Source organism: Gopherus evgoodei, chromosome 10 (assembly GCF_007399415.2).
Source record: "Gopherus evgoodei ecotype Sinaloan lineage chromosome 10, rGopEvg1_v1.p, whole genome shotgun sequence".
NCBI lineage: Eukaryota > Metazoa > Chordata > Testudines > Testudinidae > Gopherus > Gopherus evgoodei.
The window spans coordinates 5120647-5135698 of record NC_044331.1 but is presented as its reverse complement, the minus strand read 5'-3'; the positions used below and the strand labels follow the sequence as shown (position 1 = coordinate 5135698).

At 42.6% G+C, this 15052-nt stretch overlaps 1 protein-coding gene across 4 annotated transcripts in view; it reads left to right on the top strand.

Moving 5' to 3' along the window:
* The window catches only part of SMAD3 (SMAD family member 3), a 237156-nt gene that overhangs the window by 181451 nt on the left and 40653 nt on the right, over positions 1-15052 (top strand). Inside the window, exon 1 of one of the 4 annotated variants that reach the window (XM_030578209.1) lies at positions 12343-12475. The exons of the other annotated variants lie outside the window; for them this stretch is intronic. Coding sequence (XP_030434069.1) covers positions 12444-12475 — 32 coding nt within the window. The 5' untranslated portion in view covers positions 12343-12443. Of the gene's footprint in view, positions 1-12342; positions 12476-15052 lie in introns of those variants that run through there. 4 annotated transcript variants of the gene reach the window in all.

The window sequence follows — 15052 nt, the reverse complement described above, 5'->3', positions numbered from 1 at the left end:
CCTGATTTCCCCAGACGACTAGCAAATTAAGTAAGTTTGTCATCACAGATGCCATGGAAGTGAAACCTGATAACCAAGAGGGGGATGTGGTTTTTCATTGGGCTGCTTCACCCTTTTTTGTTAATTCTAGCATATTGTGTACTCCTCCTTCCTGTTTGTCTATTGAATCTACCTGTTGCACTTTGTCATAAACTTAAATCATAACCTCTTTGGGTTAGGGACTCCTCCTTGTACAGATCCTAAATCAGTATAACTCTAGAGCTTCCTAAGTGGTATTGTAACATAAATAATAAAATATCCTCAAAAGTCAATAGTGCTGAGGTCTGAAGCATTACTAATTAAATGTATTACACGTGCAAAGAAGTGTATCCTGATAGTCTGGAAATTTAGTGAAAGCAAATATTTGTTTCCTGGAAGGTAATTAACAGTTTTTCTGGACCTCTCTCATTTTTTCTCCTTTAGTATTTTACTTAACAAAATTCATGGCAGTCTAGACATATTGACAAAATACTAATGTAGCTGTTTAAATGATTTAACAATACATAGAATGATTTCTTATTTCTGTGGCTATTTAGCTTTAATGGCTTTGAGTTACATGTCATTCATTCCAGTAGTATCTGAGCTCCTCATGATCTTTAATGTATCCTCACACACCCCTGTGTGGTAGAGCAATCTGAGTAGCTTTGTTTTCCAGGTGGACATTGAGGACCAGAGAGACTAATGGCTGCCCAGAATCACACGGGCAGTCTGTGATGGAGCAGGAATTGAACCTGGGACTACTGAGTCAGAGTTTAGTGTCCTGACCAGGGGACCAACTTACTTTGCAACAGGAGAAGTCTCTATTAGTCCCTCACTTACACTGAATAAGGAATTTCCCCCTTCATTTTCATATTTTAAAGTGGGGATGAGGAAGAAAGAGTGTAATTAACTGGGGCCTGGTCATCTTACTGTCTTTGTTTAGTGCACGATAGAATGGTGCTTCAGCGAGAAAGCAGAGGTCAGTAGTAATCTTGACCTCCTTTTACTTAGCTTCCTTTTTACTCCCTGTGTTAATCTTTGTTTTTAGAAGTCTTTAAAACTCTTCTGCCCGCTTTCAGGACCCATGCTATGTTGAGTGAGCATTTCTGTCTCTGACAGAAAGGTGATGCTCCCACAGGTTCTGGATTGTTTAAGGAAGGGCAGATGGCAACACTGTTGGTTTATTTATTTATTTAAATGATGAACTGGGGGCATCAGTGGGTGCAGTTCTGTTCCAGCAAAGGGAGGAGAATCTGTGTTTGTTCAAGACTAAGGCTGGAGTAGTGTGGCAGACGGCCAGATAAGAGACTCCACTACAGCCCTGCATCTTGGCTCTAGGAAAGACTTTAGATTTTTAGTAATTCATAGCCCACTGTGTGACCGGGGTCCATGTGTGTACAGTGGTTAAAATTAGTGCTGTGCATTATGGAAAATCTACATAAATGGAAAGTATGTTTATTGTTAATATTATGAATACAGAGAATGGGTAGAATATATGCAGTAACATCTCTCTGTGTTATCTGTGTATGTTACATTTTTAGGGTACTGCTAATATGACAAAATATTTGGTGTTAGTATATTTGACTGCAAATTTTTGATGGTCTGTTTTTGCCTCATGTAACAGTTGGTCTGAGGTTCAGCCAACAGTTAAGCAGTAACACTACATTTTACATGACAGTAATGTTTCTATAAACATTTTACATGTTTATAGAAACAAGCCCTGAGTTGCTTTTAATAAAACCATGGCCCCGTCTTACACATGTTGAGTTTGTGGTAAGCTGAATACTGATTAATTCTTCAGGCCAACAGCATAACACACAGCATTATGAAGCAGTGGGAAATGTGAATGGTGCTACTAACTATAATAAATGTAACAATCTGACTTGCTTCTGTATCAGTGCACATCTTTTCCCCCACCCCCCCCGCATGCACCATCTTCGTTACAGTTGGGGAGAGACCCAAAATGCAATCCGTCCCCACTTCTATACTTCACTCAAGTACAATAAGAGCTGGAGTAAGGGGTCCAGTAAACATGGGCTACAATGGTCTGGGTAGGACATGTCCTCTTTCTGGGTAGGAACTGGACCAGAATTGTAGAACTTGCCACCAGCAGAGAGAGAGAGAGAGAAATGTGATCCACTAAGCTCAGGACATTCAGAACTCTGTCCCTCAATTATATTTTCACAAGTACAATATATATATATGGAAGTAAAACCCTACGAAGTAATGAAGCCATTTCTCCTACCAGCTGAGAAGGAAGAGGAACAGAAATAAGTTAACTCTCTTTGTGTCTGTTTTGAAATACCTGGTTAGTGATAAGATACTGCAGAGGTAGGGAGGCCATATAAATACATAGATAATTGGACACTGAGGAAGTTGTGTTACTATTGTGAGTGGGAAATCAGGAGCTTTCAGTGGACACAGCACTGGGACAGAGCTGTGCAGGAATAACAGCAGCGGCTCCAGGCACCAGCACCCCAAGTGCGTGCCTGGGGCGGCAAGCTGCAGGGTGGCACCCTGCGAGGATGGCCGTCAGGCAGCCTTCAGCAGCTTGCCTGTGGGAGGTCCACGGATTCAATGGCAATTCGGTGGCGGGTACGCCGAATCTGTGGGACTGGGGACCGCCCGCAGGCAAGCCGTTGAAGGCTGCCTGACTGCCGTGCTTGGGGTGGCAAAAAAGATAGAGCCACCCCTAGGAACAGTGACTTAAAGTGGCTGAAAGAGGACATGCCCTTCCCTTTTGCATAGGCTCAACTATATGTCAGTTGCTTTTTTATTCTTATTAATTAACTGCCAGCAATGTGCTGGGGCGGGGGTGGGGAGAATAGACCATCCTTCCCCTGAGCTTTCCAGTCTAAATCATACAAGATAAGAGCTACTGGGACACCTAGAGGAAGGTGCAACCATAGCATGTGTTCATATGTTCACTTTTTTTCCAGTCCATCTCCCTTGACTCTCCTCTCTTGTGTCAAGTTGGTAATGGAGCTGGCAATTGATTGAATTGGGCATCCCAGAAGAAACAAGCTCATGAATAAGAGTCTGGCTTGTTGGGATTGGGAGTGTGTTCTGGGCATTGGTGTACCATGGAAGAAAGACAGGAATGGGAACAGGAAACTGAGAGGAGCATAATATATATCCTGAGCAAGGTGAGGATAGAAATCACAATAAGGGATGAGATCTCAGACATGGGGCATAGCAGAGTTCTTCAGGGCCTTGAAGATGAGGCCTTGAGCAGTTTTTAAAATTTATACCTCAGGAAAGATGATAGTAGTAGAGGGATGAGAAGGGGTGTTTTGTTGAAGGGTCAGGAAGATAACTTTAGCAGCTGTGTTTCTGATGAGTTGGAGGGAGCAAAATAGTAATCTGGTGTGCCAGAGAGGAGGAGGAGATTAGATGAGATGGGAAATATTTTAGCTATTGTGAAAGAAAGGAATGGTCTAGTTTTTTTTTCTTCTGACTTTTATTTTAAAAAAAAAAAAAGTTGTACAGGAATATGTATCAAAACTTGATAGCAGACTGAATGGACTGGGGAGGGTGAATGAGAAACCCAGGAAAACTTCAGGAGGTGGAGTGAACAATGTTTGCAAAATTTGGTAGCTCTTTAGAGGAAGTTTTAATAGCTTCCAGTACTGTATGTAACCTGGGTCATCATATTATGGCCCTGTGCATGCTGGAGTCAAACTCATGTTTCTTTGAGAGCATGCTCATGTCGGTTCCCTTCTAGCATGTGTGCATGTCCATGTGCACAGGTGTCGGAAACTTTTGCCGTAGCCGTATCTGTAGGGTCAGCTGCGGCGCCCCTTGAGTGCTGTGCTCATGCATTGCTATATCGGGCGCTGCAGACCCTACGCCCTCTAAGTTGCTTCTTTGGTTGGTCAGAGTGCTTTGTCTTGCATTGCAAGAGCATTAGTTCTGTCTCCTTTGTAGTTAGTTAGATGCTTAGTTCAATCATTAAGTAAAGTGTTGGATAATTGTTTTAGTAGTTAGAGTTCCAGCTGCGACTTCATGGTGGAATGGGGCATGCCCCATTCCCCAGGCTTTAAGCGAAGTTCATCGGGTACTCAGCTGATGCCCATTAGTGACCCCCACAGTAGCTGTTTGAAGTGTCTAGGGGGGAGTCACACAGAAAAGACAAGTGCAGGATCTGCCAAAACTTCTGTCCTTGAACTCAAAAGGAACAGGATATCCACTGAAGGCCCTCCTCACGGAGGCTGCGTTTTGTTCTGCCTCAGAGCCCTCCCAGTCAGACTCCATGCTTAGTACTTTGGTGTTGGCACACAGCCACCGCTGGCACCAGAATCTGCCTGGCACTACTTCCCCTTGCTGGTGCCCAAGAAGTGGCTGAAGCCCAAGGTCCCATCGACACCGCAGAACAAGGGGGCTTTGGTCAAAGGACCTGTTTTATGTCACGTGGCTGCTCTGGAGATACACAGAGGTACCGCTGTGGTCAGACCCCCTAGACCAACCAGGGTTCCACCTCCCAGGAGTGGCAGGAGATCCCGGCCCCTCATAGGGCCACCAGTGGCCAAGGAGCAAGTAGGCCAGCTGGTACTGCAGACGCCAGGCCAAGCATTGGACCTGGTTAAGGCACAGACCTCCAAGGGCAAGCTGGTTATGGGACCTCCCCCTAAAGCAATGGAGTGTCCTGGACCACAGGCGTCAATCCCCGTCACCGCAGCCTAAGACCCTGATGCTGCAGCCTCCATCTCCGGTTAGAAGAGCCAGATCCCTAACCAAGGTCACCACCTACGAAGCATGGGAAACCCGAGGCACGACGTTGATCCCTGTACCCACTATATCGCTGGGCCTCCCGCCAGAGATCTCCATGGCACAGATCCCTATCACCTAAATGGTCCCCCCGGCTTCGATGCCCCTCAGTGTGGGATCGTTCCTGGTCGTGGCACCGGTCTCCAACTTTCCGGTACTGCCCTTCGGGCAGGCACTGCTCCTCACCCTTTCCTTACTGGTCACCAACAAGGGCCAGACAGCAGACTCAGGCATGTACAGCTCCATCCTGGTTGCCAGAAGGGCAGTGGTCCATCCTGTAGTCGTTCATATGGGCCAGGACATTTATTTGCCTGTCCTTTTCCAAAAGCAGCATAAGTTGGAAGAGGCGCGTCAGTTGCATTCCCTAGATGTCAGAAGGGCTCTAGCCTTCTACGTTGAATGGATCAAGCCATTCTGCTAATCTACACAGCTTTTCGTTGCAATGGCTAATGGACTGAAAGGTCGTCCAGTGTCTGCTCAGAAACTTTCTTCTTGAATCACTGCCTGCATTCGCTGCTGTTATTCGTAACTCCCTGGTCAACCAGGGCGCAAACCTCCTTGGCAGCTTTCCTAGCCCAGGTGCCTATTCAGGACATCTGTAGGGCGGCCACCTGGTCGTCCATCCAGGTGTTTGTCCAGCAGACCCAGGATGATGCTGGTTTCGGTAGAGCAGTGTTGCAAGCTGCAGCCATGAATTCCGAGCCCTCTCTGAGGATACTGCTCATGAGTCACCTAAAATGGAATCGACATGCGCAGGCACTCAAATTAAAAACGGTTACCTATCTTCTGTAACTTATGTCCATTCCATTGCCCACCCTCCTGCCCCTTTGTCTGAGTTGCCGGCAACAAAGAACTGAGAGGGCGTAGGGTTGGCGGCGCCTGATCCACTGATGCATGAGCATGGCACTCGAGGTGCTGCAGCCGACCCTATGGATACCGCGAAGGCAAAAGTCTCCGACAACTGTGAATGTGGGTGCACGCACCCTAGAATGGAATGGACATGAGCAACACATCTCAAAGAACAACAGTTAGAGAAGGTAGGTAACAATTTTTTTTATTGTAACAGACCAGTGTTTAAACCCTGACATGCTATGAACATGTTTTCCCTGGTCAATGTGCGAAGAGATTATTATTCTGAAAACTGAGTGCTTTAGAAAACTCTCCTCTGAGAGGAGAGTCTGTATAGCACAGTTTTATAACATAGCTCTCAAGGTGACACAAACTCCCCAGACGTCTTAGAAACTTTTTAGTAATGATACTTAACAGTTACCACCAACTAATCTCAAAGCACTTTTATAAAGGTGAATAAGGATTTTTACCTACATCTCACATATGGCGAGCTGAGGCACAGAGAGGTGAAAAGTGGTTTTGCCCAAAGTCACACAGCAGGTCAGTGGTCAAGCTGGGAATAGAACTCAGGTCTCCTGGACTCGTTCTCTCTCCACAGTACAACACTGCCTTTTGGTTTGTAACAGTTCTCCTTAAACATACTGTGTCTGGTGCAGTTCTGATCCCATTATGGACTGGATCTCATTGGATATGGTTTCTCTGGAAGCAGCTAAAAGTGTTTCCAAAATTCCTATCTGTTTGAACAGTGCTGCAGAGTCTGTGTACTCAGAGGTTAGGGAATGGAATAAAGAAAATGAAGGGGTGAAGAACTTGGACCCTTTCTAGCATTTAATGTCTCATGGGGGAGAGAGCGAGAGAGAGAGAGTTGGATTCTGTGTTTTGCAGAGCAGACAGTCTGTGCAGACTCTTAGTAAATAGACTTAGTGCTGTGAGGAGGACATGTGACTGTATTTTAGAATGAGCAATTTTGTTTCATGAAGCTGTTTTTGAGGGTTGAGTGGGTGTGTGGCCCAAAGGCTTAGTCACTGGGGGGGCTGTGGGGAGAGATGTCTTGACTTCTTTGCCCAAATATTTGTGCATAAGTTTGTCACTGCCATCACATTGCTTCTCTATTGTTTTCATTGTGTATGTCAATGCAATTCTTTTCATGTAACGATGTAGAAATGAACAGAGATTAAAGCAATGTGTGTAGATAGTATTCCCTCATGTACATTGTATCTCACAAATTAAGTTTGTCATTATTTAGGGGAGGTGTGGTTAGTGAGATCTCCCATCCAGGGAAGTTGTCTTGATGAGTCAGTAAGAGGCACTCTCCCCTCTGAGTCATTGCTGAACTAGGGACCTAGCAAGTGCACTGTGCTGCTGAAAATGAGATGTAAAAATAAGGCTCTAATTGCTTGTTGCCATTATGTGCCTCATGGTGCTTTTAGCAGAAGTACATTGTGCCTTGGGCTGCTGTCTAAATTTCATCTTGGGTAATTATATTTAAGTTTCCCCTCCAGCTTCAATTGTTTTCAGTGGTTGTGTTTATCACTTTGTGCCCTAAACTACCGCATAGTGTTTCTATAGGCTGTTTAACAGCTTCTAGGTTCCACCCCAGTCTTGATTGTGTTTCAGTGATGAATTAATTGATTCTTCTACATGTTTAGTTTACAAAGTATTTTGTGATTCCCCAGGACTGAAAGATAAACGGTAAATAGGAGAGAGTGGTTATGAAGTATAAATTCAGTTTGTGAAATAAGCTTGGTTTGTGTCTAATTCCCAGAGGACAGGGTTAATATCATGGAAACCACAACCAATGGCAGTAATTGGCAGTCAGTGTGAATCATTACCACTATGTGTACTCCTTTCAGGTCCAGGCTGAGGCAGTGGAAGAGCAGTCTTCTATTGTTGCAGCCCAAACTGTACTTGTGTGGATAAATAGGCTGTCAGTCTCCAAGACTGTCAGTCAATATCTTTTACCAACATTAAAGCCCAGAAGGTTGCCTGTGCTAAGATGGGGATTCCACCTCTATGGGACCCTGTTTGTGGAGGCTCTGCCTGGGCTGTTGAATAGGAACAGAGGATGAATGAATTACACTCCACAGCACCATCTGCTTGCAACCTGGCTACAATTCCACATGGCAGTCTGACTGGCTATGGACAGAGTTCTGAGCTATATTAACTCCCTGGAGTCTCCTGTGGGGCTGTTCCTGGGGGGCGCCAAAGGAAAAGAGCTTAAAAAGGAGCGGGGGAGGGCAAGATTAACAAAATCCCAGAAATATGGACTTTTCAAACTTTTTTTTATGATTCTGCCGATAGGGCTGCCAATTTCCTGGACAAGCCAAGTCAGTGTTGCTCCCTATGCATCCTCATTTCCCCCATGTCTCCCCACCCTGCCAAATTTGACTAGGAATGATGTGAAGCTGGCACAGAAATAAAAAGCAGTTTTACAACACACTCTGGCTTTTTCAGTACAAACTAATATTTACCAGTGAGTCTGCTTCCCCTTCTCCTCTGCAAGCTCTCGGAAGTCCTGGTTAGAAGCATTCATTCAGTGAGGTTCCCAGTACAGGTATTAAATAACATTCCTCTAGTTTTATGCAGTGCAGTTGTAACTGTGTCAGTCCCAGGATTTTAGAGAGACAAGCTGAGTGAGGTAATATATTTTATTGGACCAACTTCTGTTGGTAAGAGACAAGCTTTTGAGCCACACAAACAGAAATTGGTCCAATAAAAGATATTCCTTTAGTTTGGCAAGAATGGGGATGACAACGAGAAAGCTGCTTTAAATGTCTGTCTGTCTGACTTTTGATGCAGTTGATGTTTGCAGCTGTTCTGCGTGGAGGCCTAATGGAAAAGTTTGGAAAAAACATTTAATTTAGGAACAATCTGCCTTTGTTGGCCTGCAGGGATGGTGGCTCTATGTGGTGAGTCTAGGAGGGTTGTTTTTCTGTGTGTGTATTTGGTTTTTTTTAATCGGCTCTTCCCTGGGTTTTAATTACTAATGACATTTGCATTAATATGGGATATTTTGTTTCTGATGAGCTCAACTCTTCTGCTTGCTTGTTCCCGCTTAATCCCTTGTATCTGATGTCAGCTGACACCCTTGGCAGATGCCAGTGAAGGCAAAATCCTTGACAAGAAAAGATAGACTTAATTTGCTAATGATATGCCCAGGCCTCAGTGTTTTCATAAAATATTATTCATGGCCTTCATTGCCCCCCTCATTCTCCACATTAGTTACTCTGAGCTTGAGAAATTCTGCATCTTACACCACATCTGTTACCACTAAAGAAAAAGATCTTGGAGTCACTGTGGATAATTCTCTGGAAACCTGAGCTCAATGTGCAGCTAACAGAACCCTAGGAACTATTAGGGAAGGAATAGAAAATAAACATTACATAAATAAACACTATATGAATCCATGGTGTGCCCACACCTGGAATACTGCATGCAGTTCTGGTCACCCCATCTCAGAAAGATATGGTGAAACCGGAAAAGGTTCAGAGAAGGGCAATAAAGATTATCAAGAGTAATAAGGAGGCCCTGGGCAGCATGAACTTTGCAGGAGGAGGGATGGCAAGCAGCTGTAGAGGACTTGGAGTGGGAGGGCTGAGGCAGTGCAGACACAGAACCTGTTTGCTTCTGCAGCATCCGCCTGAATCCCTGTAGTTATCAAAGGATGGATCAGTTTTGGAGGCTGCACTCCTGAGGGTGGGGTGCTTCCCCCCTATGCTCCCCGAAGCAAGGAGAATTTTTCATAGGATGAAAGCCTCTTTCTGTGTTTCCTGCATCATGTATGTGTGTAACCTCTGTAGTGGCTGGTAGGACCCTTCATGCTGAAATTCCTTGTGTTTGGGTTCGATAGCATTTAAGCGTTAATAAGCCAGGATATATTGATGTGGCATAAAACAGAAAGTACAGCTTTAAGTGAACATTTCTTTGTTTCTTTGATCTGTTGTATTTTGTCACCAAATGAAATGTAATTTATTGCTTCCTTAAATACATTATATCAGGAGTGTTAGATTCTTAGGGGAGAGGATCAAATTCTATTTATAATTTATGGTCCAGGGGTGAGTATAAATTCAGGGCTGTGTATGCAACAATATAAGAATGGCCATACTGGGTCAGACTAATAGTCTATCTAGCCTAGTATCTTGTCGTTTAACAGTGGCCGGTGCCAGATACTTCAGAGGGATTCAACATAACAATGCAATTAGTGAGTGATCCATCTCCTGTCATCCAGTCCCAGCTTCTGTTAGTCACCAATTTAAGGACATCTAGAGCATGGGGTTGTGTCCCTGGTCATCTTGGCAAATGGCCTCTCATCCGTGAATTGTTATGCAGTGTAGTTGTAGCCATGTCAGTCCCAGGATATTAGAGAGGCAAGATGGGTGAGGTAATATCTTTTATTGGACCAACTTCTGTTGATGAGAGACCATACCTCACGCAGTGCACTAAATGCCCTCATAACAACTATGTGGGTAAAACCAGACAATCACTATGCTCTCAGATGAACTCTCACTGGAAAATAAGACAAAAATACTGTATCACCTGTGGTTGAACACTTTCCACGGAGCAGTCAGTCTACATCTGACCAATCAGTCCTCATCCTCAAAGAAAACCTGCACAACACTTTCAAAAGATGAGCTTGGGAGCTTAAATTCATTATTCTGCTAGACACTAAAAATCATTGACTAAACAGAGACACTGGATTTATAGGTTATTACAACAATCTGTAGCCCATTAACCCCCTCTATTTGCCCTATGATTGCAGAGATATCAATGCGCCACTCTACTTTGAACGGAACAATATGGTCCACCTTGCATTTTGCTATGATGCTGGGAGTACCTTTCCCAGACCTGGAGAAGAGAATTTTTGAGCCACAAAGAGCTCTCTCTGTCACCAACAGAAAAGATATTACCTCACCCATCCAGTCTGTCTAAATATCCTCCATGAACTTGTCTATTCTTCATCTCCAGCTGAACTCCTACTGCTGTCAATGGGGAGTTTACACGAAGATCAACTACAGTACTGCCAACCCCAAATGTTACAAAATCAGAAGTCAGACCCCCAAAAATTGAGACTGGTTTAACAAATCATGAGATTCGAAAGAAAACAAACTCCATGTTTATTATTATCTTTCTGATATTTGAACCTTTAGGATACACAGGGGATAAATTTTTGTTATTTTTCTCTGCAACTGTTAGAGCTAGCAATTGACTGTCCTCCCCACCCACCAATGAAAGCTAAGGCTGTGTCTACACTAGCACCTTTTGTCGATATGACATAAGTGAGCAACATAAGGTACACTGACAGGTGCACTGGTGTGGACAATGGTGTGGAAATAGCTACCGCTGCTCATTGGGGATGGTTTAATTATGTCAACGGGAAGGCTCTCTTCCATTGGCGCAGAGTGGCTGCATGGAAGATCTTCTGATGCAGCTGCACTGCTGTTGTAGCTTTTCCACTGTAAAAGCGCTCTAGTGTAGACATGGCCTGAGATTCTCATATGTTCGCATAACTCAGTAGCTGAAGCTTTAAGATTTTGATGTCCACCATGGAGTCACACTGCTGTAAAAATCCCATTGGATGGATCTCTGCACCTTTTCCACAATGAAGAGTAGGAAAATATATGTGAGCACACTTGAAAATTTCCTTTCTTTAAGTAACAAAGTCCAAATATCCAGCCCACCCTGAAGACAAACAGAATAGAGATGGAAATTGACATCCAAAGATTTGGGTTTGTTTTGTTAGGGGAACTTTCCTGTGCACTGCAGTAGGAGAAATTATTGTGCTTTTTTCACCTAAGTATATTCCATAGACTCTGTAATTTAGGAAACTAGACTTGAACTTCCACAGTAAGGATAATTATCTCAACTAGGGGGAACCTAAGGGCCTTATCTGCTGTCAGTGACTGACGGTCTGGTTCTGCCCCCAAGCTGTAAGCAGAGTGAAATACCTGTTACCTGTGAACCTCATCTCTTGAAGAAAGGAAATTTTCAGGTAAGCAGAGATAACTTTTCCTATTTTTTGATAAAGCAGCTATTTGTGGAAAACGTGTCCTTTTCAGCTGAAATTTTATGCACCTATTTCCTGCAAATAATACTACCCAAGTACTGAATAGTCTGCTTATTTTCCCATATACAAGTGTAGTTCACAAAACTCAACTCTGCCTTCCCCAGGCCTCACTCCTGCATAGACTTTCTGAATTTACCAGATCCTTCTCTTAAGAAAAATACATTTGCTCATTACTATACATTGAGCTTTGCCTAATCTGCTAGAGTTTTTAACATCCTGCTTTTAGAAGTGTGCTGTAATACTTAGCTGTAAGAGAGAGAAAAATTATGAAGATTCTTTGTTTTTGCTCTTGTGGTCTTGAGTCCCACATCTCATTAGTAATTACAAAGGCAGGAGATTGTAAAATGTTAATTTTTGTGGACTCGTAACAAGACTTTTCATCTGATAGCTGCAGAATTCCCCTTACACAGTGCACTTTTTACATTTTTATTTGTGAAACTAGATTTCTCCTGCATTGATGATGAGTCATAACTGAGGAAGTTGGAGCTGTAAAATTAACACAGCTGGCCTTTTCACCTCCCCACCCCATGCTCTTTCATACATGCAGGCACTTGCTCTTAATTCTTTGGAAACTTCAAGGCTTGTTTTGGTAGCGTGAGGCAGTTCTTTATCATTTGGTTTATCTTACCAGAGGGGAAGTCTGTGAGAATCTTCTCTGTGATGAAGCGTGCAGTCTACACACAGGAAATGATTCATCCAAAACTGATTTATTAGCAACTTGGTGAAGACCAGAGTGAGCTGGAAGATGGGAAAACTCATTTGGAAAAGAAGAAAGAGGTGGTTAATTGCTGGTCTGATTCTTGCTTTGCTGGGGGAAAACTGCTTAAAATGAAATAACTAAAGATTCTGTAATCACTTTTTTTTAATTTGGAAAAAAAAGCAAGTTGTTGACTATTGTAAAAGCAAACTAATTCCATTAAAATGGTCAGGGAGTTGCTTTTGTAACCACTCTTGAATAGCTCCGTTAGCTCAAAGGGATTATTTGTATGAGTAAAGTTAAGTACGTGCATAAGTGTTTGTGGGATCAAGCCCCCGTTTGCGATGCATTTTAGTTCGTATGAATTATGCAGATAGTTGGACATCTGTGTTGCTTTTTAAAGCTGCTTGAGAATGAAGATAACGTAGAACAGGTGAGATTTGGGGTAAAACTTTCAACGGCACCTGAGTAATGAAGTCCCAGTGACTTTCAATTAAATGTAAGCTCCTAAATGCGTAAGTCATTCTTGAAAATGGGATTTAGGCACTTCTGAACGTTTTACACTTGATCTATTACTCAGTCCAAGAAAAAAGGTTTGGTTCAGAACGTCAGATTTTGAAATAACTACTTTTCAAACTGAAAGGGAAGCTGTGACACTTTTTTTTTGACCGTATAATAAAATAATAAAGCTCAAGTAGCCCGCAAACTAATCAAAAAAAGATAGAGGCTGTTGTATAGTGCATTTTTAGTTACATCTGTTATAAAGCACATGTGTTCTCTGCACCAAACACCAAAGTGTTTCCATAGGAAAGATTGGATAAATTCCAACTTGATAGAACACACAAACACTTATTTGAGGACTTGGTTCCTAACAACCATATGCTGCTCTCAGCCTTGAAGTTCCCATTGAAAACAGTGGGAATTGCAAAAGTAGCGGGGAATGGTCCAGGGCCATAAAATTGTCATTGTAATGATACTGCTAATCACCCACCCATCCTTTCTATTTTAAACAGCATATGTGTTTGAGGTAACAATTTTCTCCATCAGTTGAAAACTAGGCAATGTAGTAATTTCTTTTTCAGTGCTTAGCATGCATATTAATCCTTGGATTCTGTTTTGCTTCTGACTTCTTAAGGAAATATCCTCAGCTGGCGTAAATTGTCCTGGCTCCATTGATTTCAGGGGAGCTGGGACAATTTATACCAGCTGAAGATTTGCCCCTTAGTGTTTAAATAGTCAGAAATTTTAGGGCCAGATCTTCAGTTGGTGTAAATCGATATAGCAGCATTGGAAGTCATTGGATCTGTGCTGATTTACAGCAGCTTAAGATCTGGTCCTTACATTTTTGTCAGCTAGGTAATGTGTTATTGTGTAGGCATATTACACAGCCCTCCTTTTCAAGACTTTTGTGTTGAATACACCAAGTATTATGCAAAATGCTTTGAGTAATCTTGACTTCTTTTTTTTTTTTTTTTTTTCTTCCTGCCTAATGTGACTTTCCCTCATGGCCTGTAAACACAGCCATCAGTATGCCTGGAGCCTCCCTTGAAAGAATAAGCCTGCTGGTGCATCTGGGATGAGAGTGCATACTTTCAGGAGTTTGAGGCTAGCGTTAGACCCGTGATTTGGGGAGGTAATGGTGAGCTTTGGCTCGTTCATTAAAGTGCTTTCAAAGAGGAATATGCCTTTCTGAGAGACTGAACTTCTCACTGTGTCTAGTTCTCCCCACTTCAGCCTCCATCAGGCCGACATACATATAAATTTAAATGAGTCTGGTGCAGAGCTTGGTAAATTAAACACAGTAAAAAGATCAGGGCTGTTCAGAAGTATTGTACCTAAAGTTAAGATATTAGAAAAATGTACTAAATGTCAGATTTGCCTGAGGGGAGTTCAGCCACACAAGAGACTGTAGATGGATTTGTGTTTGCATTTTCTTTTGTTGATATTTTGTTTGATATTTTAAAATATATTTTAAAATCTTGTGTTTAAAAAAAAAAGAAAACTAAAATTGAAACATTTTAAGTAAGCACTTCTGAACACAATTTCCATCTTCTTCCCCTGCTCTGTGCCAATTTCTACTTGTGGAGAGCATGGTAGATTTTTGAATGATCACTTACTGGGTAAAAAAAAAAATTGCTTTTTGCAATTAAGAGTATTTGTGGTTTGTTAACTTTCTTGATTCCTAATAACTGGCAACCATGTGCTGCCCTAAGTTAGAGCCATTTATAAAACAGTGGCAAAGGGGCAAATTCAAAAGCATTGTGTGCTGGCTTAACTGCATAGTTCCCAGTTGCAGTCATTAGATGCTGAGTGTCTACAGCTCTCTGTGCTTCATGTGTCCCCATGTTCCCAAAGGTTAATGGTATATTTTGAGATCTGCAATCTTCTCTGCAGTATATATTCTACTGGACAATGAATTCAACCCAAGAAGAGTATATAGATCTATTAATTGGGAAGTTCAGAGCCGGAGTCCATAGTTATATCAGCCCAGAATTAGCAGCTTTGGGCCTGATTCTGAATAAGGAATGTAGAATTGGACCCTTAAATTATGTCTCACTGACATTTGCTGTCTAGCAGTGGAGGAAGGTGGCACTATATGTGAAAGAAAATGTAGATTCAAATAAAGTAAAAATCTTAAGCGAATCCACATGGTCCAT